This window comes from Lepidochelys olivacea (genome assembly GCF_965140295.1).
Source record: "Lepidochelys olivacea isolate rLepOli2 genome assembly, chromosome: 11".
Classification (NCBI taxonomy): Eukaryota; Metazoa; Chordata; order Testudines; family Cheloniidae; genus Lepidochelys; species Lepidochelys olivacea.
This window is the reverse complement of record NC_140421.1, coordinates 1474605-1500302: the sequence shown is the minus strand read 5'-3', so window position 1 is coordinate 1500302 and position 25698 is coordinate 1474605. Positions and strand designations below refer to the sequence as shown.

General features: G+C 52.7%; 1 protein-coding gene across 5 annotated transcripts; it reads left to right on the top strand.

Annotated features, from left to right (window-relative positions):
* Window positions 1-9: 9 nt before the first annotated feature.
* On the top strand, window positions 10-25696 carry RETREG2 (reticulophagy regulator family member 2). Of its 5 annotated transcripts, none has more exons than XM_084643199.1 (9): window positions 10-285; window positions 6743-6849; window positions 13261-13291; window positions 14151-14286; window positions 15826-15910; window positions 17751-17888; window positions 18354-18448; window positions 19537-19672; window positions 21559-25696. In XM_084643199.1, exons 1-9 carry the CDS (start codon window positions 116-118, stop codon window positions 22281-22283), a joined length of 1623 nt encoding a protein of 540 aa, XP_084499325.1. In that variant the 5' UTR covers window positions 10-115; the 3' UTR covers window positions 22284-25696. The 5 variants fall into 5 exon arrangements, with proteins under 5 accessions (XP_084499325.1, XP_084499328.1, XP_084499326.1 ...); XM_084643200.1 differs by lacking the exon at window positions 6743-6849 and adding an exon at window positions 756-848 and having other exon boundaries at window positions 58-285; window positions 21559-25695; XM_084643198.1 differs by lacking the exon at window positions 10-285 and adding an exon at window positions 2002-2306.
* The last annotated feature ends 2 nt before the right edge of the window (window positions 25697-25698 follow it).

Here is a 25698-nt window from a genome sequence, read left to right as displayed (position 1 = left end):
AGCCCGCCCGGAAGCGGCCGGCGGCGATTCGCCAGCCGGGCTCTTCTGCGGCCCCTTTGCTCAGCGCCCGGATACCGCGGGGATGGGTCACTGAGTGCTCGTGACCGTGAGTCTGATGGGGCGGAGCCAGCCGGGAGACCCGCCAGGTACAGCGCCGAGCCCCCACCCCACCGGGCAGCTGAGTGAAAAGCAGGATGGTCCCGGTCAAGCCCTGGGCTCGGAGCCAGGCCTCCCGGCTTCTTGTTCGCACCTCCAGCTGCGGGGGGAGGAGGGCTGTGACCCTGGGTGAGTCACTTCCCCCTCCGGGCCTCAGTTTCCCCTTTCGGCAAGCTGGGGACAGCAGCGCACCACTCAGGGGACTTGCGCAGACTGATCCATGGGTGTGAAATGCTTCCTGCTCCTCTGGAGGGCAGGACACATGGGTGAAGGATGGAACATTATTACCTCCTGGCAGCTAACAAGCAGCTGGAGGATTTGAGATTAGGATCCCCCCCTTAACTGCCAGGACAAATCTGACCCCAGGTTCAGAGGAGCAGCCGTGTTAGTCTGTATCCGCAGAAAGAACAGGAGGACTTGTGGCATCTTAGAGACTAACCAATTTATTTGAGCATGAGCTTTGGTGAGCTACAGCTCACTCCATCTGAGACCTTCTCAGAGCTAGCCACACTGAATCTTTCAGAGGGAAAGTCAGTGGATCCATTCACAGCAGAAAATTTCTGGCTGTTAGGAACTGAAACTTTCTTGATTAATGACAGGTTTCAGAGGAGCAGCTGTGCTGGTCTGTATCCGCAAAAAGAAAAGGAGGACGTGTGGCACCTTAGAGACGAACCACTCGGTCATTCTTGCTTGTAGGTAGAAACATGACGAGAAACGGTCACCTTGGCACGTGCAGGAAGTGACAAAGGGATTAAATGCCACATTCTGGGCCCGGGGCAGGCGTCAGCCCAGTGGCTGAGAGGCCTGCCCAGTAACCAGCAGGGACTCGCATTTCCCTGCCCCGCAAGCTGCCTCTTTTGGGCACAAACTCACCCACTGTGAGCTTTGTCACAAGGACATCCCGGCCTGCCGCAGCGAGATGACATTTTGTCAAACCCCACCCCCCCCCCGCCCCGGTCTGGTGAGATTGCAGTGGGGGGGATTGGGGCACGCCAGAAACAGCCGCCAGAGTGGTGGTGGTGGTGGCCCGGCGGTTCACCCCCCTGCCCGGGGAAGGAGTGAGTGAGGGACCCACTCCGCCTGGGGCACCCCCTGGGAGCAGACATGCCGGAGGCACTGGCCAGCCGGGCCTTCGTTTGGAGGTGACCTTGGAGGGAGGAGGAGGGATGGCCCTGCCAGAGAGACTGGGCCCAGCCAGCTGGCTCCTGACATCCCTGCTGGTGGGATCTCCAGGCTGCAGCCCCCCCGGGGCCCCTGGCAGACCCGCCCCCCCGGGCCCCTGGCAGCCCCCTGGCAGCCCCCTGGCAGCCCTGCCCCCCGGGGCCCTGACAGCCCCCCCCGGGGCCCCTGGCAGACCCCTGGCAGACCCGCCCCCCCGGGCCCCTGGCAGCCCCCCCCGGGCCCCTGGCAGCCCCCCCCAGCCCAGCCTAGGCCCCACAGCAGAACGCGGTGCCCAGCTGGGCGGCCGGCTCCCCGCCCCGACCCGCTCATGCTAAGCTCATGCAAGGGGGCGGGGCTTGGGAAAGACACCAGCGCCCCGCCCCCCGAGACAAGAGCGGCTGCTCCGCGCCCCGCCCAGCCGCAAGGAGCACGCATGCGCCGTTGGAAAAGGGTGCGCCCGCCATCGCGCGACTCCTCCGATGAGGGAGGGGGGGAGGAAAGAGCTGCACCGGAGCACGCGCAGTGGGGTCAGCAGTGTCACGTGAAGAGGGCTACCCCCTTCTGCAGTAACACGTGACGTGACGGGGGCCTGCCGGGCCCGGACAGGTGACGTCGAGCTGTCCGCCGGCGCGTGCGCAAGGCCTGCGGCCGGGGTCACGTGCGGAGGGAGCGCCCGCCTCCGGCCCCTGTCACGTGGCGCCTGCGCGCCCCAGCCGGCCTCAGCGCGCGCGGCTCCTTCCGGCGGCGGCTGACCCGCGCCCCTCCCCCGCTGCTGGGCGCGCGAGCCGAGGAGCCATGGCGGGCGGCGGCCGGGCGGAGGAGGCGGCCGGGCCCGAGGCGGACGCGGAGGCCATGGAGCGGCTGGCGGCGGCGCTGAGGCAGCGGCTGCGGGGCTGGGAGGCGGCGCTGGCGGCGGCGCAGCGGCTCCTGGTCTGGGAGAGGCCGCTGCACAGCCTGGTGACGGCCGGCGGGCTCGGGGGGGCCCTGTGGTGAGCGGCGGGGGGGGGCCCTGTGGTGAGCGGCGGGGGGGGGGCGTGAGGCCCGGGGGGGGCCCTGTGGTGAGCGGCGGGGGGGGGCGTGAGGCCCGGGGGGAGGCCCTGTCGTGAGCGGCGGGGGGGGCGTGAGGCCCCGGGGGGGGGGCCCTGTGGTGAGCGGCGGGGGGGGGCGTGAGGCCCCGGGGGGGGCCCTGTGGTGAGCGGCGGGGGGGGGGGTGTGGGGGAAGAGGGGGCGTGAGGCCTGGGGGGAAAGCAGCAGGAACCACCCAGGAAACCCGATGCTGCGTTCAGACTGTTTCTCTGGGGAGATGCATTACAAATCTTGTCCATTTGTGAAGTGTGGGGCTCTCTGCCCCAATGTAGGTGCCTTGTCCCTTCCACACACATGCCATCTCATGGTGATGCTGCTGTGGTGGGAGAGTTGGCATTCTCTCCAGAGCTTGGTCAGTGCTACTTGTTCAGAAAAACCTGGCGTTGCTTTAGGTCTGGGTGAGACAAGTGTTTTTCACCCTCTCCCTAGGGGACTGAATGCAATATCACTTCTGGGCAGGGACAAGTGCAGCCCTGTTGTAGGACAGGAAGAAATGTGGTCTGTGGAGTTCTGCACTGTGCCCTGCTGTTGCCCTCTTCTCTAAGGTGCAGATCCAAAACTGCAGCCAGGCTGCACAGCTCAAGATAAGGCATCTTGTGATGTCACTGGTAGTCTCAGAGGGCTGATCAATTTTATTTAAATTTAGGGGATCCCTGGAACTCCTGGCAAGTTGTCTATGTGAGCTGGGCAGAGTTCGCATGTGCCCAGCTTGAGGCCAGTGAACCAGTTTCCTTTGGCTTAATGGCCAGTATAAAACTGGGTGTGAGTTGTTCAGTGCCCAGTTCTATAATTCTCTCATGCATCAATTGCCAGGGTGTATTCGCTTCATCGTCTTTATAGAAATCTAAAATTCCTGTTTTGAAGCCTGTATTTAAGTGCAAATGGAACTTCAAGTGATGTTCCATAGAACCTCATTTCAGAAATCATTTCTAAACACGTTTTGGGACATTTTCCGAGAACCTGGATGGTCTAATGTGAGAGAGGCTTGAGGGGAGACTAAAACAAAGCATAGAATGACCCGCTATCCCCAAAGCATCCTGCAGGCTAAATCAGGGCAAATCTCATGACTGTCTCAGAGCAGAAAGTGTGTGAGAACAGTGGGTAAAGTGCAATGCTAGAAAACCATTGTGGGCAGTTGCATGCCGATGTTAACAAGATAATGCAAGCAGTGTAAAGGGAAATGAAATTGAGTTGCTGCCATACCGCAAAACCATTGCCATGTCTAGCAACGTTAGCAGCATCTAGAATGATCCAGTGCAGCATTAATGGAGGATGCTGCAGGTGCATTAGTAGAGCTGTCATGAGGACTCCAGAATTAATGGTGTCTGTGGGTCACACTGGAGAGGTGCTGGCACTGTGGGGTGTTGAGAGCTTGCACTACCTTTCTAGTACCTTTCTAGTAATTAAAATTCTCCAAAATATTTTTAAAAGACCAAAGTACAAGACTTTTCTGTCCCTATTGCATGTGTTTAATAGCTGATGTGATTGCACTTCTCTTGGGGTTAACTAAAAAATGGCACTGTATACTCCCAGGGGGAATGTACCTGATGTGGGAGTCTGTAAAAAAAATCAACAGTATAGTGAGGCAGGGAGGGAGGGAGGATGAATCGGCAAATACACTTCACTGTGGGAACATCCAAAATGTGCCCATCCAGGAGTTACACTAACATCTTGCCAGCTGGCATCTCACTTGCTTAAAACAGTCCTTTGCATCTGCCCTGAGTATGGGGGTGCGAACCATGAGTAGAAGGGGTCTCAGCATATAGTACGCCATCTTGTCCAAAGAGGAGGCCTCTGCGCAGATGTTCTTTCTGTCTAATGCTCCCTTGGTCTATGGGCTGCACTTCTGTAGTCAAGATGAGGTCAGCCACAGTACCTAACACAGAACTGCATGGCTTGTGTTTAGCCTGGAGTAACCTTGCTGCTTTCCTTTGACAAGCGCAGACAGGCCTCTCCCTGCTGCCAGGGACGTGCCAAGAGGTTCTACAGGATTTGCCTATGGTGAAAAAGTGCGTGCTCCTGCTGGCAGCTGCAGCTAATTGGAGCCTCGCCCAGGCATGTTTCTAGTTAAATTCTTTGTCCTTGCTATATTAGAGCACTTCATCCCAGGGTCACAGTAGGTTAGTAACCCTAGTAATGTTCTGGGCTGGAAGGCTCTACATACCACCTTGGTCCCTCCACTAATTGATCTCAGTGTTTGCGGACCTTGATCTCTTGCTAAGCCTGTAGCTGCTCTGTATTTCTGTTCTGGCACATTCCTTTCACCCTGCCCTGTGGTGCCTGCGTGTTGTTCCCCCACACACACACACGCACGCACACAACAGCAGCATTAACAGTATTGGAGGATGAGTGGCAGAACCAAGTTGTGGACTGGAATGAAAAACATCCTGTTTACTCATGTAAACAATGAGTCAGGTTTTTTGGCAAAATGTTCAGTCTGTGGTCTTCCAAACAGAAAAGGGCAAAATTGGTCAGAAAATCTTACTTGTTTTAGATGCTGAAACAATGAACAATTGAATCTAAAATTATGGGAAGAAAAAAGGTACTTGACCAATCACTCATTTAAATCATCTTCTATTACTGTTCCCTCTTTCTTAAAATTACCCAGGCTGAAAGTGCTAGAACTTGCTAAAAACTTGCATAATATTCATCGCCTTAAATGACTATGAACTAATGTGCTGAATATAGAGGGTAAACCCAAAGCAGAGCTTTGAAGCTGGAGCTGTGCTGCGAGGCTGGTGTGTTTGGGAGACGGATGTATGAGGGAAGATTAAAGGAGCTAAATGTGTCTAGTTTGGCTAAGCGACAATTACAATGGATTAAATGGGGTGTGGGACACAAGTACATGGGACACAGAATGGTTTAAGTGCCACAGGTGGGGGAAGGCCTGAGTACAGTCCCACAGGGGCTATAGTTGGAGATTATGAGCTGAAATTCAGAAAAGAGACATTTAAGGTGAACAGTAGGAAAAACTTTCTGAGCTGGTATGTTTCTAGCTGTAGAATCATCACCCGGAGGGAAGAGATGGGAACAGTTCTGTCTTGACCCCACTGAAGGGAAAGGGAGGTTGTTTTGCCTGGCCCTTGATAAGACCTAATCTCTCTCCTGAGCTCTCTAACTTCTGATTCTTTGGTTTACCCTGGAGTTCAGCTCTCTGTTGCTCTGCACTAGGGGTGGCCAACCTGAGCCTGAGAAGGAGCCAGAATTTACCAATGTACATTGCCAAAGAACCACAGCTTCCCCCCTCCCCCGCTTCCAGCGCCTCCCACCCACCGGCAGCACCTCCCCCTCCCTCCTGGAGCCTTGGAGGGGGCAGAGCGAGGGCATGGCAGGCGCTGGGGAGGGGGCAGGAAGGGGTGGAGTGGGGGCAGGGCCTGTGGCAGAGCTGGGGGTTGAGCAGTGAGCACCCCCTGGCACATTGGAAAGTTGGCAACTTCTGAAGAGCCGCATGTGGCTCCGGAGACTCAAGTTAGCCACCTCTGCACAGTGAGATGCGTGCACCTCCTGGTTGTCAGTGTTTCTAGTGCACTTCACTGTTTGAGGTTAGTGTCTTGATAAGTGATTCCGTGTTCCCTGGGCTGAGAGCACTTTCAGCCTGAAAGCATAGATGGCAAGGAGTGTATTTCTCCCTCTTCAGCCTGTGGCTGGCCCAAGGATGGGGTTGACGAGCTCTGGAGGGAGTCTGGAAGGAGATGTTAACCTTTCTTTGCTTGCTGCTGAGGGGTGAGAAACCAAGAAGAATGGGGCTGGAGTTGAGGGGTGGCACCTGTTTCATGAGCACCTTTTGCTGTTGAATTGATGAAGTGTTGATTTCTGCCTTGGAGAAGACAGCCCCTCTAGCTGGGGGTGAGCATGGATCTGTGGGGCTGTTGGGTACAGGCCAGAATGTCAGTGAGGGAGACGGGAGAGCCTGGGATCCAATCCATTTACATCAGCTGAGTGGTAGGGCTGCACGTGGTCCGTGCTTGGATCAGTGCGGGAGAGGACCAGCAAAAGAACTAGTGTTTGGGATCAGTTTTGTGTTGCCATCTGATGCAATCTGAGGATGGTTTAGAAACCGATGTATCATCTGTCACCACAGCTCTTTTCAAAACTGAGCTAGTCTTCCCAATGCATCTCCTAAAGAGTCAGTTAGAACAATTTGCATTTACAGTGTGTAGTGCTGTGAGGATTTGTACTTGTGCAGCTGTCCTTACTTTACAGCACGGGAAGCAACTCTGGCATAGAGGGGGGAGTCTGTCTGCCCACAAAGCAGCAGTTATGGATTCATCTTAGTCACAGGCGCTCACAACATTCTTCCCAGTGCACTAGCTAATGACCGCTCTGTCTGGTTTCCCAGGTTGTTTTCCTCCACTTCTCTGCGACCTCTCTTTCTCCTCAGCATCTCTCTGCTTGGAATTCTCTTACTGGAGAGGTGGAAGCCCAGGTTCCTCTTTGACTTCTCTGGTAGGTGATGCATATTGCTGTAGCTGGGGAATCATGGGATGAGGTTACCACTGCTGGGTTGTGGCGAATGCTGGTGTTCCCTGACTGGGTGATGGGAGCTGCAGGCCCCTTCCCTTCCTTCAGGGCCTTGTTCTGCTGCTACTGCCTCCCTTTCCTGGAGCGCGCTCAAATCTACAAACCGGCTTCGGCAGACTCCGTGGCGGGTTGGAGCATGTGCAAAAAGGAGGCAACAGTGGCTGGTGCAGTCAGAGTGTCTGTCTGGGGATTAGTACAGCTGCCTCAGTCCGTTAGAAGTTGCTGACAGCAGTTCAGTTTGATGGGGCCTGGCGAGGCCCAGCCCACTCGGATACGCATGTCAAAAGGACAGTGACTAGGGTGGCACAGTGTGTTTCTGCTGAACACGAGGATTATTCTGACTCTAGGTCTCCTCTGCCAGTTCAGGTGGGAAACTCCTCAGAGCCCAGGTTCTCTGAATCATCGTCACTATGTTAATCCTCCCTTTTTCTGAACAGAGTTCTTCAGCTTCCAGGGATCTGTGTCAAACAGTCTGCAGTGCTGTCCTTTCCATAGGAACAGCCATCCTGGGTGAGACCAATGGTCCAGCTAGCCCAGTAGCCTGCCTTCCAACAGTGCCCAGTGCCAGATGCTTAGGGAGAATGAACAGAACAGGGCAATTATCGAGTGATCCATCCAGTCTCGTCCAGTCCCAGCTTCTGGCAGTCAAAGGTTTAGGGACACCTAGAGCATGGGGTTGTCACCCTGACCATCTTGGCTAATAGCCATTGCTGGACCTAGCCTCCAGGAAGTTATCCAATTCTTTTTTGAACCCAGTTATAGTTCTGACCTTCACAACATCCTCTGGCAATGAGTTCCACAGGTTGACTGTGCGCTGTGTGCAGAAATACGTCCTTATGTTTGTGTTAAACCTACTGCTGGTTAATTTCATTGGGTGACCCTTGGTTCTTGTGTTATGTGAAGAAGTAAATAACACTTTCCTCTTTGCTTTCTCCACATCAGTCATGATTTTATAGATCTCGATTTTATCCCCCCTTAGTCATCTCTTTTCCAAGCTGAACAGCCCCAGTCATTTTAATCTCTACTCATACAGAAGCTGGTCCATGTCCCTAATTGTTTTTTGTTTCTCTCCTCTATCCTCCTTTCAATTATAATACCTCTTTTTTTTGAGGGGGGGGTGGGGGGTGACCAGAACTTCATGCAGTGTTCAAGGTGTAGGCGTACCATGGATTTATATAGTGGCATTATGATATTTTCTGTCTTATATTGCCTTTTCCTAATGGTTCTTTCTAAACACAATGCAGAGGGCGAGAGGCAGATTCCAGACACGAGTGTACATTGCCAATAACATAACAGTCAAAACCGATGTGTTTATCCCAGGCTGAGCCACAATCACCTCGTATGAACTGTGGCTAGGTTACTGCATTTGTTGTACAAACCAACATCTGGCTTCCAGCTAGTAGGTAACCGGGATCATCTTGCACATTGTGGCCAATGTATTATGGGGACTCTGTCAACATCAGACTCAGGCTATGTCTACACAATAGTCACTGCAGCTACGCCACTGTAGCATAGACACTTGCTGCAGTGACAGAAGCGATGTCTCCATTGCTGCAATAAATCCACAGCCTTGAGAAGCGATGGCTAGGTCTCTGGAAGAATTCCTCTGGGATAGAGGTGTCTGTACCAGGGCCAAGGTTGGCTTAGCTATGTCTCTCACAGGTGTGAAAAATTCACACCCCTGAGCAAGGCTGATCTAAGTTTTAGGTGTACACCAGGCCTCAGAGTAGCAGCAAGGAAGAATATTCAAACAAGTGTGATTGGTTGCCATATAGTTTGAGCCCCTCCTTCAGCTAAATTTATTAAATGAATAGACTTTAGGAAACAGTTCTGTGTGAGAGGGGGCCCGTCTGTGTGTGCATGCGCGCGTGTGTAAGATTGGTGACTTAAAGGGAGCTCTCATATGCAGCCCTGATAAGATTATCTAGGCTGTAAACGTTTTTTCAGTTGTATTAATCTCTTCATTCTCGTTGCTGTTTGTTTACTCTGTGCACTTCATTCAGCTTGGGCGGTGAAAGTAGGCTGGCCAGTTTCTTGAGCACTAGCCTGATGCTGTTTTTCCAACACTGCAGGGAAGAGTTTAAATGTTTAAAAATACCCCCCAATTCTCCAAAATGCCTATTTGCATTAGGCTTGTTAAATCCTTTAGTTAACAGAATTCTGGCTGCCCTTTATAACAGTCTTACAGAGGTGGGAGAGGGGAAGACTTTTCCTTCAAAAAAGAGCAGATCTAAAGCCATCACCTTCTCACACGGCAAACAGAAACCAGTGCTGGAATAGTTATGTAACACGAAGCAGATAGGGAGCCAAGAAAATCAGCGTTAAGACTGATCCCATGTCCTTGACTTTCAGTGCGATAGCCTGATGCACATCCTCCCTCCTGTTGTCCTGACTTTTGCTGGACAGAACTGCTTCTCTCTGAGTTGCTTTCTTCCCCACAGGCTTCATCTAAAACCAGTCCATGGGCTGTTCTGTCCCCTCCCTGTTCACTCTGCTGCCCTCCTGCTGCTGCCAGCAGAGGGCAAATCACCTTCCTGATTTACCCAGTTAGGTCACAACCTGGATTTCAGTGTAGTCTGTTGTATCAAATTTCCTTAGCTCCTGCAAGGGAAGAGCCGTGTTCTGGCACCAAGGGGACTCCTAGTGCGATGTGCCACAGCTGAACATGTAATGGCTCTTGTCTGAGTCTGGCCTCCAGCTTAAACACAGAATGGCAGCCTGGTAGCTTCATGCTTTGTATTTCTTGCAGAGCAAGAAACAGGTCAGTGCAGCACCTGTAAGAGTTTATACATATATGCACACACTCCACAAAACCAGTATGTGACAGTCTGGAGCATCATGGGAGACTGAGCGTCCTCAGTAATTCCACTTGTGGATGAAAGCTGGTACGAAACATTAGCTTTTATTCTTCAGAGACTCACCCGCCACAATTATGGATCGCAACGTGAGCACAGAGAAGCACAGCATGTTAGGAGTCGTATTGGAATGGAATGGGTGCATTCTGCGCTCTGTAGCCATGTACCTACACCAAACATGGCCACTTCCCCTTCTTTCCATTCAAAACTAACTCTTGGAATGTCACAGTAACATGAAGGTGCTTCCTGCAATGAGGATCAAAGAGGAATCATTACTGGATCAAGATACAGAACCGAGTATGAGAGAGAGAGAGAGACACTTGCCTCCAGGATCTTGTGGTCTGTTAGACCAAACACACAGGAACCACAATCTGCTGGCTGACCAGATGACAGGCAGAGCTGAAGGAGGTGCAGATCATTCCTGCATTCTTTTTTTTTTGTCTTGATATTTAAAGTCTATGCATAAGTGTACAAGGAGGGATTTGAATAGAGTACGTGACTGACTGGGAGATGGGGGAGCTGCATCTGGGGTTAATACCTCTGCCTCCACCCATGAAGTTCACTTCTCCAGGGGTCCAGATCCTCTTGTGAATGGAAAACACCTCAAGTCACACTCCAGCACCAGGGTGGAGGCTTGGCTCAGTAGCTGCATTCTGTATGGACAATAACTAGGACACAAATGAATGCCTGGTGCTCTTTTAAAAAGGAGGCCTGCTTTCTAGCTGAGTTTGCACTGGGAATTCCTAAGAGCTGAGGAACCGCAGGTGCTGTCACCTGACCTGAATACTGGCAGTCGTGTCTCTTCAATGCAATCTGGTGTGTCAAGCTGTGCTTACACTGGGTTGTAAGTTAATATAAATATTTACAGTGAAATGTCAGCAGGACGTTACTGTTCTGGACAGATGTTTAAGGCCTGCTGGCTGTCCTGAATACACTCTCTGACCTCCCACTGATTTAATTGGGATGATTGCGGATGATATCTCAGCAAGGAGAGTGGAGATTTAAAAACTTGCTCATTTGAGTGGTCCCAGCTCCTGTGTGAAGCTCTCTCCAGCTTTGTTGTGAATGTAATCCCTCTCTTGGCTCTGCAGTGCATTGGGGTGGGCAGCACGCAGAGTGTGCTGCTGTAAGAAGGGATGGAAACTACTAATTTTAAACGAGAGCTTGAATTTTGCCAAATATGACAATATCTGCAGAAGACCCTAACTCTGTACAACCTGCTGTTTTTTCTTCACCAGTGGATTTCTGTTACACTTTGGTCGGCTGCAGTAGACACCCAAAATGTACTGTCATTCTGCATCTCCCAGAGACACCATATATTTGGAGCTGGTTTCAAAATCATTCAGAGTCAGCAGTTCTGGAAGGAGTCATCTCATTCCCTCTGTGACAGCCTGGCGCCCCAATATTCACCAGAGTCATGTGGCACCCCAGGGGGGACACATCACACCCTCCATTGCCATAGATTGAGTAACTCTACATTGCTTGCGGCACGGTCTGCTGCACTGACGGCCCTGGGCTCCTGTGGAATTTCACAGCCCTGGTGCTGTGCCTCGGGAAATAGGAGCGGTGGCAGCGGTTGGCCAGCGCAGTATCGCTTGTACGATAACAGTGCAGGCGTTACTTGGCTGCATGAGCTACCACCTAATGCCGCCAGCAGCAGAAAGTGCCGGTGCTGAACACAACTTCCGGAGTGATGGTGGCGTAGTGCAGGTGGCAGCTGCACCTCCAAGAGCCGGATTTCTCTGGCAGCACCTTTGAGACTTTTCAGCATGGAGCTGGGATAGCAAGGGGGTTCTTGCATCCACCCCAAGAGAGAGGTAGACTCCCAGCACAGCAAATCGGCTGAATTACTAATGCTCACATTTCGTGCTGTGGCAGAAACCCATGGCTCTCGGTGTGTGACGGCTGAGCTGATCAAATAGCCACCAGAATGCAGCCTGGCAAGGAGAGTGACTGGGCAGCTGACAGCTGATTACGGGAATCTGGGTCACAGACTCGGAGGATTGCCTCCTCGCCTCTGCATGCTGTCTCCCGCTCCACTGCACTGCTCAAGAGCTGGTCGGTTCGGCACTTACAGCAAAGGGAAGCGTTTGACTGACTTGCCCACAGCTGTCATTTCCAGGGACAGTGTACGGCGAGCAAATCTGCTAAACAGAACAGCTTCCATCTCTGCATCGGGAACACTGGCGAGAGTTGAGTCTGAAGTCCAAGTCTCACTCAGCAATCACCACTGGGAAGAATGCTTATTTCCTTTTTGCATCTCACTCAGCAGGGGAGTGAGACAGGACTAGACCAACCACTTCCACTTCCTGGCTGACAAGATGCTGGGGAAAGATTCAAAAGCCCTTCTGTTCATACAAGGGTTTAAGAACCTGTTTTTTGCATACAGCTTGAATTCCCGGCCTAAATTCAGCTGACAACAGCCCTTTATTTGTATTGCACTTTTTGGATGCTTGAGAAAAAAATCCCATCGGATCTTGGAGTTGTGGAAGCATCAGGAAATGCCTTCAGCGCTGCATAGAAGCCCTGCTTCATTGTCCCTGGGTCTGCGTCCCAAACTGGGCTGGAGAGATGCCTTGGCCAGTCAGCATTTGTCAGATTCCCAAGCCCTTGAACTGCCTGACCTACATCTGTACAGTCGGGCCCTGGGCACCTTGGTAGAACAAAGAGTAAATAACGTCAATTTCCCAGTGGGGTCAGTGCCGCCAGCAGGACATAGTTACACCCAGGAACCCCGCAACTAGTGAATTATACAGCAGGTCTGTGCTATTTGGTACCCAAGTGCGGGGAGGGGGATGTTTTTAGCATGCAAACATCCTGCCATGACATGCAGAGAGGAGCCTCCTCGGAACACTCTCAGCAGATGAATCTAGGGTGGCAGGTGCTAAAGGAAATGTAGCACGTAGCTGACAGCCCAAGGCATAGTCTGAACCATATTCAGGGACTTCGCTATTCAGTTTTCAAACAGTCTCTGAGCTCCTCTTTGGAGAGCTCAGGAGCATCATTGGTGCCTTGTCAGTAGTTGAAGGGATGCACCTGAGATTGTAGCTGCTCTTGTCTTTAATATGGTGTTGCAGCCTGTGGAAGTGACTGGCCCCAGCTTGCAGGACTCCATGTCAATCTGTATTGGTGTCCCTAGTGGAGATGGAATCTGTGGCCTGACTGCATTGCCTGCTGGGGTCTGAGAGTTGCAGCCTAGCTTAGGACAAGTGCAGCCACTGGCCCCATTACAGAGCTTCGTGGGCTCAGTCTGGGCTGTGTGCAATGCTTTGGCCACTCTGGTGTTGAAAGCTAACCTTTACCAGGACGCGTTCCCGCTTATCTCTGCACATAAACACATGCAAACCCAAAAGCCATCTCTAGCCTGATTTCTACATGCAGGGAGATCCCCTGGCTAATTCTCTGCGCAGCTCCTAGCAATTAAGCTGTCGTGTTTTATTTTTCACTTGGCTAATGAATCTTTCCTGCTCTGTCCCTACAGCACAACCCTCGGAAGAGCCAGGAGGGGACAGGTAGGCTCACTTGTGCCTTCTTGGGAAAGGGGGCAATGGGGGTGGTGAGGTCAGTGTGGTACTCTCATCTGTCCTTCTCTCTGCCTGGCTCCCCCTCCTTTGCTCTCACTCAGGATTGCGCTCCAGTACCACTGCAGTGTGTTTGTGTGCATGGTTCCTGAAGTGCCTGTTCTTTGGCTGACACGCAGCTGGGTTTGTAATGGTTCCTCCTTCCGCAGTGGGAGCCGTTTGCTTCATTTGCCCAGGAACAGCATTTTGAGATTCCAGGAAACCTTGATACCCTTCAAATGTGTGTGTGCTTCTGGCACTCAGAATGTCCAGGATTTTTCCCTAAAGCTCACGCCAAGAGGATCTGTCCACCCTATTTTAAGACTCCGCAGAGAGAAGGGAATCCTTGGGATTGGCTTTTGTAGAGTATATGAGCCACCTGTAATTGCATGCTTCCGGCCCCCAGTGCTTAGCCATTGGTTATGGGCAGCATGGTCACTCTGCGTTCCAGGGCATTTGTTACCCGGGACTGGATGCTAGGAGCTCCCTGAGGGTTAATTGCAGCTCTGCTGCGTCACCTCTTGACCTGTGGCGTGGGGATGTTGCTGTTTGCAAGGAGGTGCTGTGTTTTGCAGCAAGGTGCCTGGGCCCCTGCTCTTTCAGCATGGTTCAGCTGTCCCTCGTCAGACCCTGTCTGGTTGGCAACTCAGAGAGGCATCATTAGTGAAGTTAAATTTGAGATGCACCCCATTATTATGAAGCCCTTGAAAGGGAGCCCTGCTTTCCTGTGGCTGCTGTACCCTCCCTCCCTCCCCCATGAAATGGGGTGCATTGAAGGTTTGTCCTCTTACACTTGTATCTGTTTCTCTAGTGAGAGTGTGCCCGCCGGAGCACAGCCTCACCTTCTCAGTGTCCCCGAGCTGTGCTCTTGCCTGGCTGAGAGCTGGGTCACCTTCAGGTTGTACCTGCAGGAGCTGCTACAGTACAAGAGGCAAAACCCTGCCAAGGTAAACGTGGGCCATGCCACTCCCCCCTGCTGGAGGTGTTCCTCTTGTAGTCAGGGGCTCCTCAGATGACCTGGGGGATGGGAGGAATCTTAGGGCAAGATTTACACTGATACAGCCCTTCACTAATGATTGCAGGTGCCCTTCTCTCATCCCACTCTGCCCAGACATCAGGAAAGGAAAGCTTTGCTAATGAATTGTGTTCCCAGCACCTGTGAGCTGGGGCCAAGCTTAACCCCTTATGGGAATGGCCAGCCCTTTGTTCCTTGATTTATAGTCTGAGTAGGAAGTTTGCCCGATTATGGCTTTTGCCCTTTCATAGGCTTTGTTCAGTGCTGGAAGCTGTTTGTATCTCTCTTGCAAGCAGCACTTGCAAGCTGCTATTCTCCAAATCCACAGTGCAGGGTGTTCAGGGCTCCTGAATGCGTGAAAGAATCTGGCATAAACCTGGGGGTTGATGGATGTGCCAGATGTTGTTCGGAGAGGAATTACCTCTTTGTAGCCAGGTCTTGGTTCTGGCCTGCCTTAGGACCTCAACGGTCACCAAAGTTCAATGACATCCACACAGGCTATCTTTGTAGCAGACTTGGCAGAATCCAGTATGCTCAAGTTAGAGAAGTAAGTGGGTTTTACTATATTTATTTCCATTACTGGCTATACCCACTTCTCAGACAGATGACTCCACAGTTACACCATTCAGCCAGAAGGGGGGAGAAAGGGACTCAAGACAGATGCCATAAATTTAAAGTCTGGTCTCCTCTAGTGTTGAGCTTGAATTAGTTAGAAGATGAGACTCAGAGTGCACCAAACTCTCCTAGATGGCTTCCTTTACTTGGCGAACCAGTCTTTCAGCTCTGCTGAGCATTAGTCTCTCCAGCCCTGACCCCTTTGACAGACCTCCAGTACCCTAGAGCCATCATCTAATCTGCGAGAAGGGCCTGTGCCCCTCGCAAAGAGCAGAAGAGTCTTGGCTGGATGGTCACACACCCGCCAATTCTAGATGAGCCATGCTGGGGGTGGACAGGGCACCATGGATTGTGAACAAATCCTCTCACCTCTGTGCCTCGGTTTCCCCATCTGGGTAACAGAAGGGATAGTATAGACTCCTCTAGAAAATGTTAATCTACAAATGAACAGCACTATCTAATATAATATGTCCTATCTTACTTCCAGGAGACCTTGTTGAACTTCAGAAGTGTGACGGTTTAGGACATTCCCAAAAAGCTTCTTTAGTAGGGTGGTCACAGGTTCTTAGGTTTTGCTAGGTCTCCTCTACATTGACTTGCTTTTTTGCACTTCACTCTGCTTTTCCCCAGGGCTGGGAAGTTTGAGTTCTGACCATCAATGCCGGGTGCTTAGGACAAATCTAGGCCAGAATAAGCCATTGGGTTGGGACAGGCTTTTGTGGTTTAAATTTGCAAATATTGTTACAATATTTTAAGGTGAGAAATGGCGCTGAGCGAGTCTCTTGCACCAGCTGCAGGGATGGCGTCTTTGCCTCTTGTCTGTTGTTTTGTTCATCCCTCACCTCTGTTTCCCCAGTTCTGTGTGAGGGTCTGTTCGGGGTGCCTGATCCTGGCTATGGTCGGACACTACGTTCCAGGCATAATGATCTCCTCTATCATCTGTGAGTATAAGTGGCTCCTTGGTGACTTTCCTGAATCATTTGATAAACTGGTAGAAGTGTGCTCACAAGTCTTTCATATCCCACAGCCCATACCAGATAAAGTGACGTGCGTAACTCCTCACCTCCCTGCCACCTCAGGTCATTCGCTAGGGTACTGTTTGTCGGCCCTACACTGTGATGCAGTACAGCACAGAGCCAGCAGAGGGAGCCAAGGTCAACCAGTGAGCCCTCTTCCCAGATCTGCACCATTCTACATGCTCAGGGATTGCATGCAGTGTAGTTATAGGTGCGGTGCCCATGATATTAGACAGACAGACAAGGTGGGTGAGGGGTCCAGTTAGTCCAATAAGATATTACCTTACCCACCCTGTCTCTCTGACATGCTCAGTGAAGCAGATGTTCCTGCAGGGAAGCAGAGAAATGCAGTGTCACTCTGAAACTTCAACAGAGAACAAATCCATGTCTGCCAGGCTTGAAAGGGAAAAGTTGCTGGGGAAAGAAAATGTGTTTTCAACCTTCCCAAAGCGTTACAGGCAGCAGGAGGTAAAATTGGAAGGAAATGTAAGTACTTGGCCATCTTAAGATCACCCTAAAGAACTTCATAATGTAGTCAGAGCAACAGTTTGGAAATTTGGAATGCTGATCTGCTTTCTCTTCCTCTGCTTCAGTGGGCGTGTTAGCTTATCGGGTCACTCGGGTGTCCGGCACACTGGCTTCCAGTTGGGGCACAGCCTTGCTTGTAAACCCTAGGTAGCTGCTGCCCTTTCAGGACTCAGCCACTCTAATTAACCCCCATCTGTAACCCCAGCTCAGGGTCAGAAGTGGCGTGTGTTGGTTGAGCTCAGGCTCTGTAGTGGCAGGGGTGTGACAGGTAAGGACTGCTGCGCATTGGCAAAGCTGTTTGTGGATGAAAGCAGCCCTGGAATAATAGGGTGGAACTGCAGATCAGGAGTGAGGTGGATTGGCAGACCTGCAAGGGTGAAGCCAGTGTCATCAGACTGCTCTTCAGCAGACATCGAGTTCCATTCCTGGTGCTCCTGTGCCTGGCTACTGGGAGAATTGGCCTATTGTTCCTTTCCTAGTTTAAGAACAGCCACAGTGAGTCAGACCAATGGTCCACCCAGCCCGGTATCCTGTCTCTGACAGTGGCTAATGCCAGGTGCTTCACAGAGAATGAACAGAACAGGACAATTATCGACTGATCCATTCTCTGTTGTTCAGTCCCAGCTTCTAGCAGTCGGGAGGTTTTAGGGACACTGGGAGCATGGGGTTTTGGTCTGGCCATTTTAGCTAAGAACTGTTGATGGACCTGTCCTCCAGGAACTTATCTAGTTCTTTTTTTAACCCAGTTATAGTTTTGGCCTTCACAACATCCCCTGGCAATGAGTTCCACAGGTTAACTGTGCGTTGTGTGAAGAAATACTTCCTTTTTTTTTTTTTTTTTTTTTTAAACCTGCTGCCTATTCATGTCACTGGGTGACCCCTAGTTCTTGTGTTATGGGAAGGGGTAAACAACCCTTCCCAGTTCACTCTCCACACCCTTCCTGATTTCATATACCTCTATCATATCCCCTCTTAGTGATCTCTTTTTCAAGATAAACAGACCCAGTCTGTTTGTTCTCTCCTCATATGGAAGCTGTTCTATACCCGTCCTCTTTTTTTGTTGCCCTTCTCTGCACCTTTTCCGACCCTAGTACACCTTTTAGATCAGGTGACTAGAAGTGCCTGCAGTATTCAAGGTGTGGGCATGCCATGGATTTATACAGGGACATGATATTTTCTGTCTTACTGACCCCTTTCCGAATGGCTAACCTGCTCTGGGTTCTCTCTGCATTTCCAGTGCTGAGCATTCTGCTCTGGCCATTGGTGGTTTACCATGAGCTGATCCAGAGGATGTACACTCGGCTGGAACCTATCCTGATGAAACTGGACTACAGTATGAAAGCAGAGACACTGCACCTGAAGCACGAGAAGAGAAGTAAGGCACTGCCTTTTCTCTGATCTCTCTGCCTTGGCCGGCTGGAAACCCAGTTTGGCTAAAACCAGCACTGGCAAGTAGGAATAGGTGTGGAGTGCCTGAGAAATGTCCACCATAGCCGGTGGGAGGGAGGATCATCTTAGAGGTTACGGCTAAGGGTGATGGGGTAAAACTGAGCAAAGGAAAATTTAGGCTGAATATTGGGAGTATGGGGAGAGACTGTTTGGCAGTGACCTGTCAAACAGTGAAAGAGGTACCTAAGGGAAGGGGTGAGAGCCCCATTACTTGGGACGCTTAACTGGGCCGGGCAGAACTCAGGCGAAGGGGCTGAAGGGAACAAACCTGGCCTGGCTCTTTGGGCAGGGGTGGGGATGGACTAGATGGGACCCCGCAGCTCCTTCCCTCCCTTTCCAGGATTCTGAGCCTGGTGCCACTCAGTGAAGTTTCTTCCGTTTCCGCACACAGAGCGCCAAGGAAAGAGCGAACCCATGGCAGGCGATGAGCCAATGGCAGAGACAGAGAGTGAGAGTGAGGCGGAGCTGTCTGGCTACTCCCCAGTGGTAAGGGCCGCAGAGGAGCCGTGCGGTAGATAGCCCTCTTCCCTGCCAGCACCTCCCCAGAGAGCCAGGAACAGCGGGTTGGTCAGAATGCAGCCACACTGGTAACCAGCAGCAGAGCTGTCCAAGCTGGCCCTGGCCTCTGGGCCCTGGCAGGGATTGGAAAGTCACCAGTGGGTGCTTAGGGAGGGATGCAAGCTGCCTCTGTGGAGGGGCTGTGACCAAGAGCCTGCTTGTCAGGTGGCCCCGGGAGCAGTGTGGTGGAGTTCAAAGCCCAGGGACCCTTGAGGAACTGGCACCCTTGAGCCCTGGAGTAAGGGAATGCCCTGCCCTGCCCTCCCTGACCCCTTGAGCAGGTGACTAGAGTAGTCCCCAGGGGCTCTGGAGGGAGTCACGCTGCACCTGCCTCTGCTGGCCTGCAGGCACCAGTGCTGGTGGTACAGACAGCTAGCTATTTCCTGGAACCCTTATCACGCCCAGGGGAAAGGGTCATGGAGCTGTTCCCCACCACCTGCGCTTGCTCGGCAGATGGGAAATGTGTAGTCCCTTTTATTTCCATGCTGATGGGGTGATCAGGGCAGGCATCTGGTTTTGCTGCAGCTGCCAGTGGAAGGAGAAGCTGGGCTGGGAAGTGGGAAGCTTTGGGTCACATGAAAGTATCTGCAGTGCCCTCTGCTGTTGTGTGTGTACGGTGTCTTTTTTGGCGTGGCCTGTTGGCAAGACTGTGAAAGGGGGCCCTGCCCTTTGCCACAGTGGTGTTCTGTAGCTGCCGCAGGAGGGGAGAATCCCCTGCTGTGGGGATTTCTAGGGCTCTAGGAGTTACACATGTGCTTTTCACTGGGCCCTCCATGTTGGGTGCTGGCAGGACGCAAACCCATCCAAGCTCGCTCACTCCAGAAGCAGCAAGGATGAGTCTGTGGCTGGACAGTGTCATGATGATTCTGCCCAGTCCCTGGCTCATACAGTATAAGAACCTTGTGTGACAGTTCATCTGGCAGATAACTTCTGCCCCTGCGGCTCTGGTCTGTGCAGAGGAGCCAGCAGGAAGCGCTGCCAGCTGGGCACCCAAACCTAACTCCCCTCCGCCACAGGTGGATGTGAAGAAGACAGCACTAGCGCTGGCGATTACAGACTCGGAGCTCTCTGACGAGGAGGCTTCCATCCTGGAGAGCGGGGGCTTCTCTGTTTCCAGGGCCACCACCCCACAGCTGACTGATGTGTCTGAAGGTATGTGGTGATCGTAATTCCCACCCTCACCCCACCCACACTGTCCCGAAACAGCTGTCTGGTAGGAACAGGCCATCACTCCCTACCCCTGGAGCTGGGACAGGCCCCTGGAGGGCAGGGGGAGAACCAGGCTCTTTGCAGGGGGAAAAGGGCCGGAAGGAAGCCAGGAGACCCTCGCTTGGCAGTTAAAGTGGCATGCCTCATCTCCCCAGTCACTGGACTGGGCTTCTGTGTGTTGTCATTTCTGGGTGTTTGAAACTCTCCCAGCTGGGCTGATAGCCCAGCCCCCATGGTGATGGGCTCTGCCCAATTGCTGCCTTGGGCAGCGAGGCGTTAGCAGCCGCACATCTTGTCATGGCTTCCCCGATAGCCATGACTGCTCCGGCTGTCTGATCTCTGCTGCCTGCATGATCCTGCTTCATGCTCTGCCCTGCTCCCTGCCTAACTCTGGAAAGGCAGGCAGTGCTGTCCTCAAAGGCTCTGCCAATGAGCAGAGAGGCAGGCAAACCCGGCCAAGTGATGACGTGTGCATGGCACTGTACGAAACAAAGCCAGAGGCCTTGCCCCGCAGCACTCCCTGGCTCTGACTAGGGCTGTGTGGTGGAGACGACAGGATCACAGGGCTGGTTGGGTGTGTGCAGGAGGAGTCGTAGGGACTGGGTAATCTACGGGAGTGTAGCTCGTCAGACACGTCGGGGTGGGTTTGAGGGGGGATTGAAAGGGGAGAGGGTGGAAGTGTGACAAGAGTTCTAGGCATGAACAGGCCCAGTGGCAGGTGGAGGATGGCAAGAAGGGGATGGTCAGGTGAGCCACCTGCTCCACACATCCCACATGTGGGGCAGAGTGAAGGGAAGTGGCTCCTAGGCAGGAAGAAGCTAAATTGTGGAGGAGCTTGAATCCAAAGTCATGTTCCTTCAAGCACTCCTCTCGTGGGAGTACAGGGCAACTCCCTGCTTCCACACTACCCAGGATGGAGCTGCGGGGGGGGGGGAAGGGGGCAAAGATCAGCTGATCTCTCAGCTGGAGCAGGCAGAGTGCAGCCTGGGTCTAAGGATAAGTGCAGGGTCCTGCACTTAGGACAGAAGAACCCAATGCACAGCTACAGACTAGGGACCGAATGGCTAGGCAGCAGTTCTGCAGAAAAGGACCTAGGGGTGACAGTGGACGAGAAGCTGGATATGAGTCAGCAGTGTGCCCTTGTTGCCAAGAAGGCCAATGTCATTTTGGGATGTATAAGTAGGGGCATAGCGAGCAGATCGAGGGACGTGATTGTCCCCCTCTATTCGACATTGGTGAGGCCTCATCTGGTTTACTGTGTCCAGTTTTGGGCCCCACACTACAAGAAGGATGTGGATAAATTGGAGAGAGTCCAGCAAAGGGCAACAAAAATGATTAGGGGTCTGGAACACATGACTTATGAGGAGAGGCTGAGGGAACTGGGATTGTTTAGTCTGCAGAAGAGAAGAATGAGAGGGGATTTGATAGCTGCTTTCAACTACCTGAGAGGTGGTTCCAGAGAGGATGGTTCTAGACTATTCTCAGTGGTGGAAGAGGACAGGACAAGGAGTAATGGTCTCAAGTTGCAGTGGGGGAGGTTTAGGTTGGATATTAGAAAAAACTTTTTCACTAGGAGGGTGGTGAAACACTGGAATGCGTTACCTAGGGAGGTGGTAGAATCTCCTTCCTTAGAAGTTTTTAAGGTCAGGCTTGACAAAGCCCTGGCTGGGATGATTTAATTGGGGATTGGTCCTGCTTTGAGCAGGGGGTTGGACTAGATGACCTCCTGAGGTCCCTTCCAACCCTGATATTCTATGATTCTAAGGGAATGGGACTGTGGAGAGTGGGAGAAGTTGCTGGTAATGCCATTGCCTGGCTGTGCCTTTCAGACCTGGATCAGCAGAGCCTGCACAGTGAGCCGGAGGAGTCCTTCGCCAAGGACCTGGCAGAGTTCCCCTCCGTGGAAGAGTATCATTCCAGAGACCTGGGGCCACAAAGCGACGATGACGCCTTCGGGGTGCCGCTGGCCCCCGAGCTTGCCCATGCTGCCCACGAGCTGGACTCTGCGGACAAGGAAGCTGTGGACTCTGACCTCTCCGTTCTCCATCTGGCTTCTCCTCTCCATTTTGTAAATACGCACTTCAATGGGAACGGGCAAGCGGTGCGAAGCAGCACAGAGCCGCAGACTGCTGCTGCCCCCGGCCTGGGCCTCTGCATCGATGTGCTAAGTGAGGAGATTGTTGCCACTGCGATCACTACGGTGGTGCAGAACACCCTCTCAGCACTGCTGCGCTCCTCTGAAGCTAGTGAGGGGCCTTCCCTCTCCGAGTTCCTGCCCACTGAGCCCGAAGAGAAACTGAACTTCCAGGCGCAGCTGTCAGAGACCGAGGCGGTGGGGATGGAGCCTGCAGCTCCCCCAGAGGAGGAGGGGGAAGTGGATGACTTTGAGCTACTGGATCAGAGGGAGCTGGAGCAAATGGATGTAGAGATGGGGCTTGGAGGAGAGAAGGAAGTGCAGGAATTGCCCATCGCTCCGTTTCCAGTTTCCTCCTCGCCTGCAGTTTCCGAGCTGCCAAAGCGAGAGGATCCAGAGGAGGCCGCGTCTTTGTCTTAGGTCGTCTCTGTCGCCCACTCTTTCCTCGTCGTCCCTAGAAGGAAGGAAGGATGGATGGACAGATGGACTCTTGCAGTGATGTCCAGTCTGTTTTAGATATTCATGTTGACCAGGATGGCAAAAAGTCTGTGTTAATGTGCTGTGTCTGGAATAACCCGTCCTTTCCATCCTTCCCAGCCCAGCCTTCCTCAGTCTGAGTGAGGGGAGGAGCCAGGCTGCAGTTGTAACACCAACCCTAGCAAAAGCTTCATAGTGATGGTGCAGTATTTTGATCTGTCTTCTGTTTGTCTTTTGTTTTGCACGCAGAGTACTGAGCTAGATGTAGCTGCTGCTATACCCACATCCCTGGTAGGACAGATGCAATCTTATTTTATTGGGTTTTTAAATGGCTAAAAGTGTAAATAATTTTAAGTGTCTTTGATTCAGCTGGATGGGGGGAGGGGAAGGAAATACAACTCAGATCTCCGGGTGCAGGGGAAGTGAGAGGGGGAAGAGCAGAGGCAGGCTGCTTCCTACCAGAAAGGAAAAGGTGGGTGGATGCAGGAAGGGACCTGCAAGGCTGATACCAGGTTTTAGTATCCTCTCCATCAAACGGCACTTCGGGCATTTCCCTGTGTGTCTGGCCTGAATTATGCTACCTGCCCACGTTGGAGACCACTGCTGTGAATGGAGCAGCTTCTAGGTCTGGATCAGTTGCTCCTTGCCCCTATTCTGGTGGGCCCCGGTTGTCTCCTATCTTTAACTCTGCGGCACACAGATGGCTCCTCAAACCATCGTGCTCTAAATAAGCATGACCAAGCCAGACCCCTGAGTGCTGCTTTCTCTTGTCTAGTGTCTCACTGTGGCAGCTGGCTGGCTTTCCAGTGGCTTGGAAGGAGTTTATAAACTTGGCTTGTGCAGCAGAGAAGAGTCTGATTGTTTTATGTGTGAGGCTGTTTTGTGGCCCTAGTCCGAGGGGCTGCGCAGACAGTAATTGTGTGAGGGGGACCCCCCAAAATCTTTAAATTTTTAAATAACTAAAGGCGATTTCTAGGCAGTGTTCTGTAATCTCTTACTGCACTTTACGTCCCAAGTGCCCCCCCCTCGCCCCAGGCCGGGCCAGTACAACGCCACTCTACCACCTGTCCTTGGCTCGTCCCTGCTGTGAGCACCTGGCATCTCTGTTCCAGTCACTGCTGCCCAGTGAACCTGCTCCTGCTCAGGCAGGGCTGCCCTAGCTGGGCCTGGGAGCTTTCAGGGCAGTGCGAGGGACTGAAGAGCCACCTCTGATCCTGTCCCCTCAAGCAGTCCTGTTAGAAGCACCTCCCGTTCCAGCCCAGGTGGGTACCCAGAGTGTACCGTGGACTAGGTTCTGGTCTCGTATCCATCAGGAGCTCTGCTCCCTGTATCGCAGCCACAGGCCATCCTAGCTCTCGGCCCTGCCTTAAATGGCTCCTGTTGTGTTCCTGGAGCAGGGAATGGGCGTCCCTGTTCATAGCTCTGGCCTGGGAACAAGGGAGGCTCCACTGACTCCAAGGAAAGAGCTGTAAACTGACGTGGCAGCTTCTTTGCACAGGCCCTGGGCTGGAGGCAGCAGAAATGTCTCAGCCAGCGTGTGAAGGCTCAGCACGTACCCTTGGCAGTGTCTAGGTCTGTTCGGGCTAGCTCTGTCTCCACACAGGCAGCGGAGCACCGCAGGGAAATGTGGAAAATGCCTCTGTGTAATGGTGGGCCATGGGATTTCGGGCTCTGCCTTGGGCATATAGGCCAACACGCCCAAGAGCAAGGCTGCCTGGAGCCCTCCTGCCTGTTGTCGCACCTATTACGTACAATCCCTCTGACTTCCGTAACCCTCGTACTGTCTTCATGTACCCCGGGGTCTGGCTGAGACTGCCCGAGCAGGGAACTGAGTTACTGCTGGGGGGGTCTCTGTGTCCTCTTTGCACGTAGACTCTGCAGCGCGAGGGGTCCTTGGCTAGCAGAAGTGGAGGTGTGGGACTCTTATGTATGTACAGAGCTGTTGCAGCCTCTATCAATTCTTACTTAGGGTGCTGCAGTCAAGGAACGTATGGAAAGTGAGAGGCTGCACGGCTGTGGCCACCAGTCCCTGGAGTATGGGCCCAAGGTGGGAGTCTGTCTAGCTTGAGTGCAGAGGCAGGATGCCTTGCCGTGCTCCCCTGCTCCCCAGCCGACACACTTTGTCCCAGAGCTGAGATCATGTCAGCTCGTTGCACATCCAGGCACAGCCCCTTGACGGGATTTATCTCATAACTGACAGCAGAGCTTTTAAATCAGCAGCGACTTGTGCTCCAGAAACGTCTCCTGAGATCAGAGGGCTGAGAGAACCAGGGGATGGGAGCAGAGGCCCAATGATGTCCTTGCTACACCCCTTGGGCAGAGCATTTTGGAGTGTTCTCTGGCCCCACGACGGCAGCTGAAGCTGGGCTTTGGCTGTCCCTCTGTATTGTGTGTGGGCTACTCCCCCGTTTCCCTGTTAGTGCGGGACAGGGCAGACTCCAGAGGAGTTGGTAGCTCTGTCACTGTTTGCCTAGATGGACACTTCTGCACTCTGTGTGACATCCTGCTCAATGGAACATTCCATGGGAGTGGTGGCTTATGGGCCTATGAATTCTTTAATGGTAGCCCCTCCTGGCCTCTTTCGAGCTAGGACGATCTGCTTTCAGATCCCAGGTTTGGGAAGCGTTAGATTATTTATTGAGTAGATAATATAGAGGCACTTCCCAAAAACCTCCTCCTAGCCCAACAGATGCCAAACTGGCCCAAATGGAGCCTGTTCTCACCCCCTTTACCAGAGCAGTGTAGCCCCTCGCAGGCGGTGCTCTTCCTTGGAGGACACCATGTCTCATGAGGGTGGCTGCAGCCTGCTTTGGTGTAAATTAGATGAGCTCCTGGTAGGCTTCCAAAGCAACATGTGGGCCCCCTTGTCCTGCATTGCAGTGGGAATCCCGGGCGCAGCACAGCGTCCTGCGTTCTACCGGGCCATGTGCATGGCACACGTGGCAGCCGCCCATGTTCAAATGGTGCTAACGTGGTTCCAAAAAGCCCCTGCCAAGGTATCCAGTGAACAGGCTGCTGCGTGTTGCTAACCCAGGCATTGTTGCATGGTAGGAGCACAAATGGGTCACAACAATTTGGACCCCAAATTTTCTTTCAGGATGTAGGGAGGGGAAGGGGTCTTGTATGCTTGTGCTGATATGCCCACCCGCTCCCTGAGAACTGTGTCCGCAAGAGAATTTGAGGCACCAGTGCTGGTAGCAATGGGTGGCTTTTCATTGATGGTAGGTCTGCAGGAGACCTGGTGATAAATGTTACTCTTCCTAATAACATCCAGGAAAAGGGGCGGGGGGGAAGGGGTCCTTGTAATCCGTGTTCATTCTATGGCTATATTTAAAAGCAAAATGTAGAGTTTGTAATA

What these genes read in the sequence shown, in the direction of transcription:
- RETREG2 (XM_084643198.1), top strand. Translation starts at nt 2,113, where the DNA reads ATGGCGGGCGGCGGCCGGGCGGAGGAGGCGGCCGGGCCCGAGGCGGAC. An exon ending in GAAGAGCCAGGAGGGGACAG is followed by an intron (nt 13,292 to 14,150) that starts GTAGGCTCACTT and finishes CTGTTTCTCTAG; the next exon opens with TGAGAGTGTGCCCGCCGGAG. An exon ending in TGTCTGGCTACTCCCCAGTG is followed by an intron (nt 18,449 to 19,536) that starts GTAAGGGCCGCA and finishes CCTCCGCCACAG; the next exon opens with GTGGATGTGAAGAAGACAGC.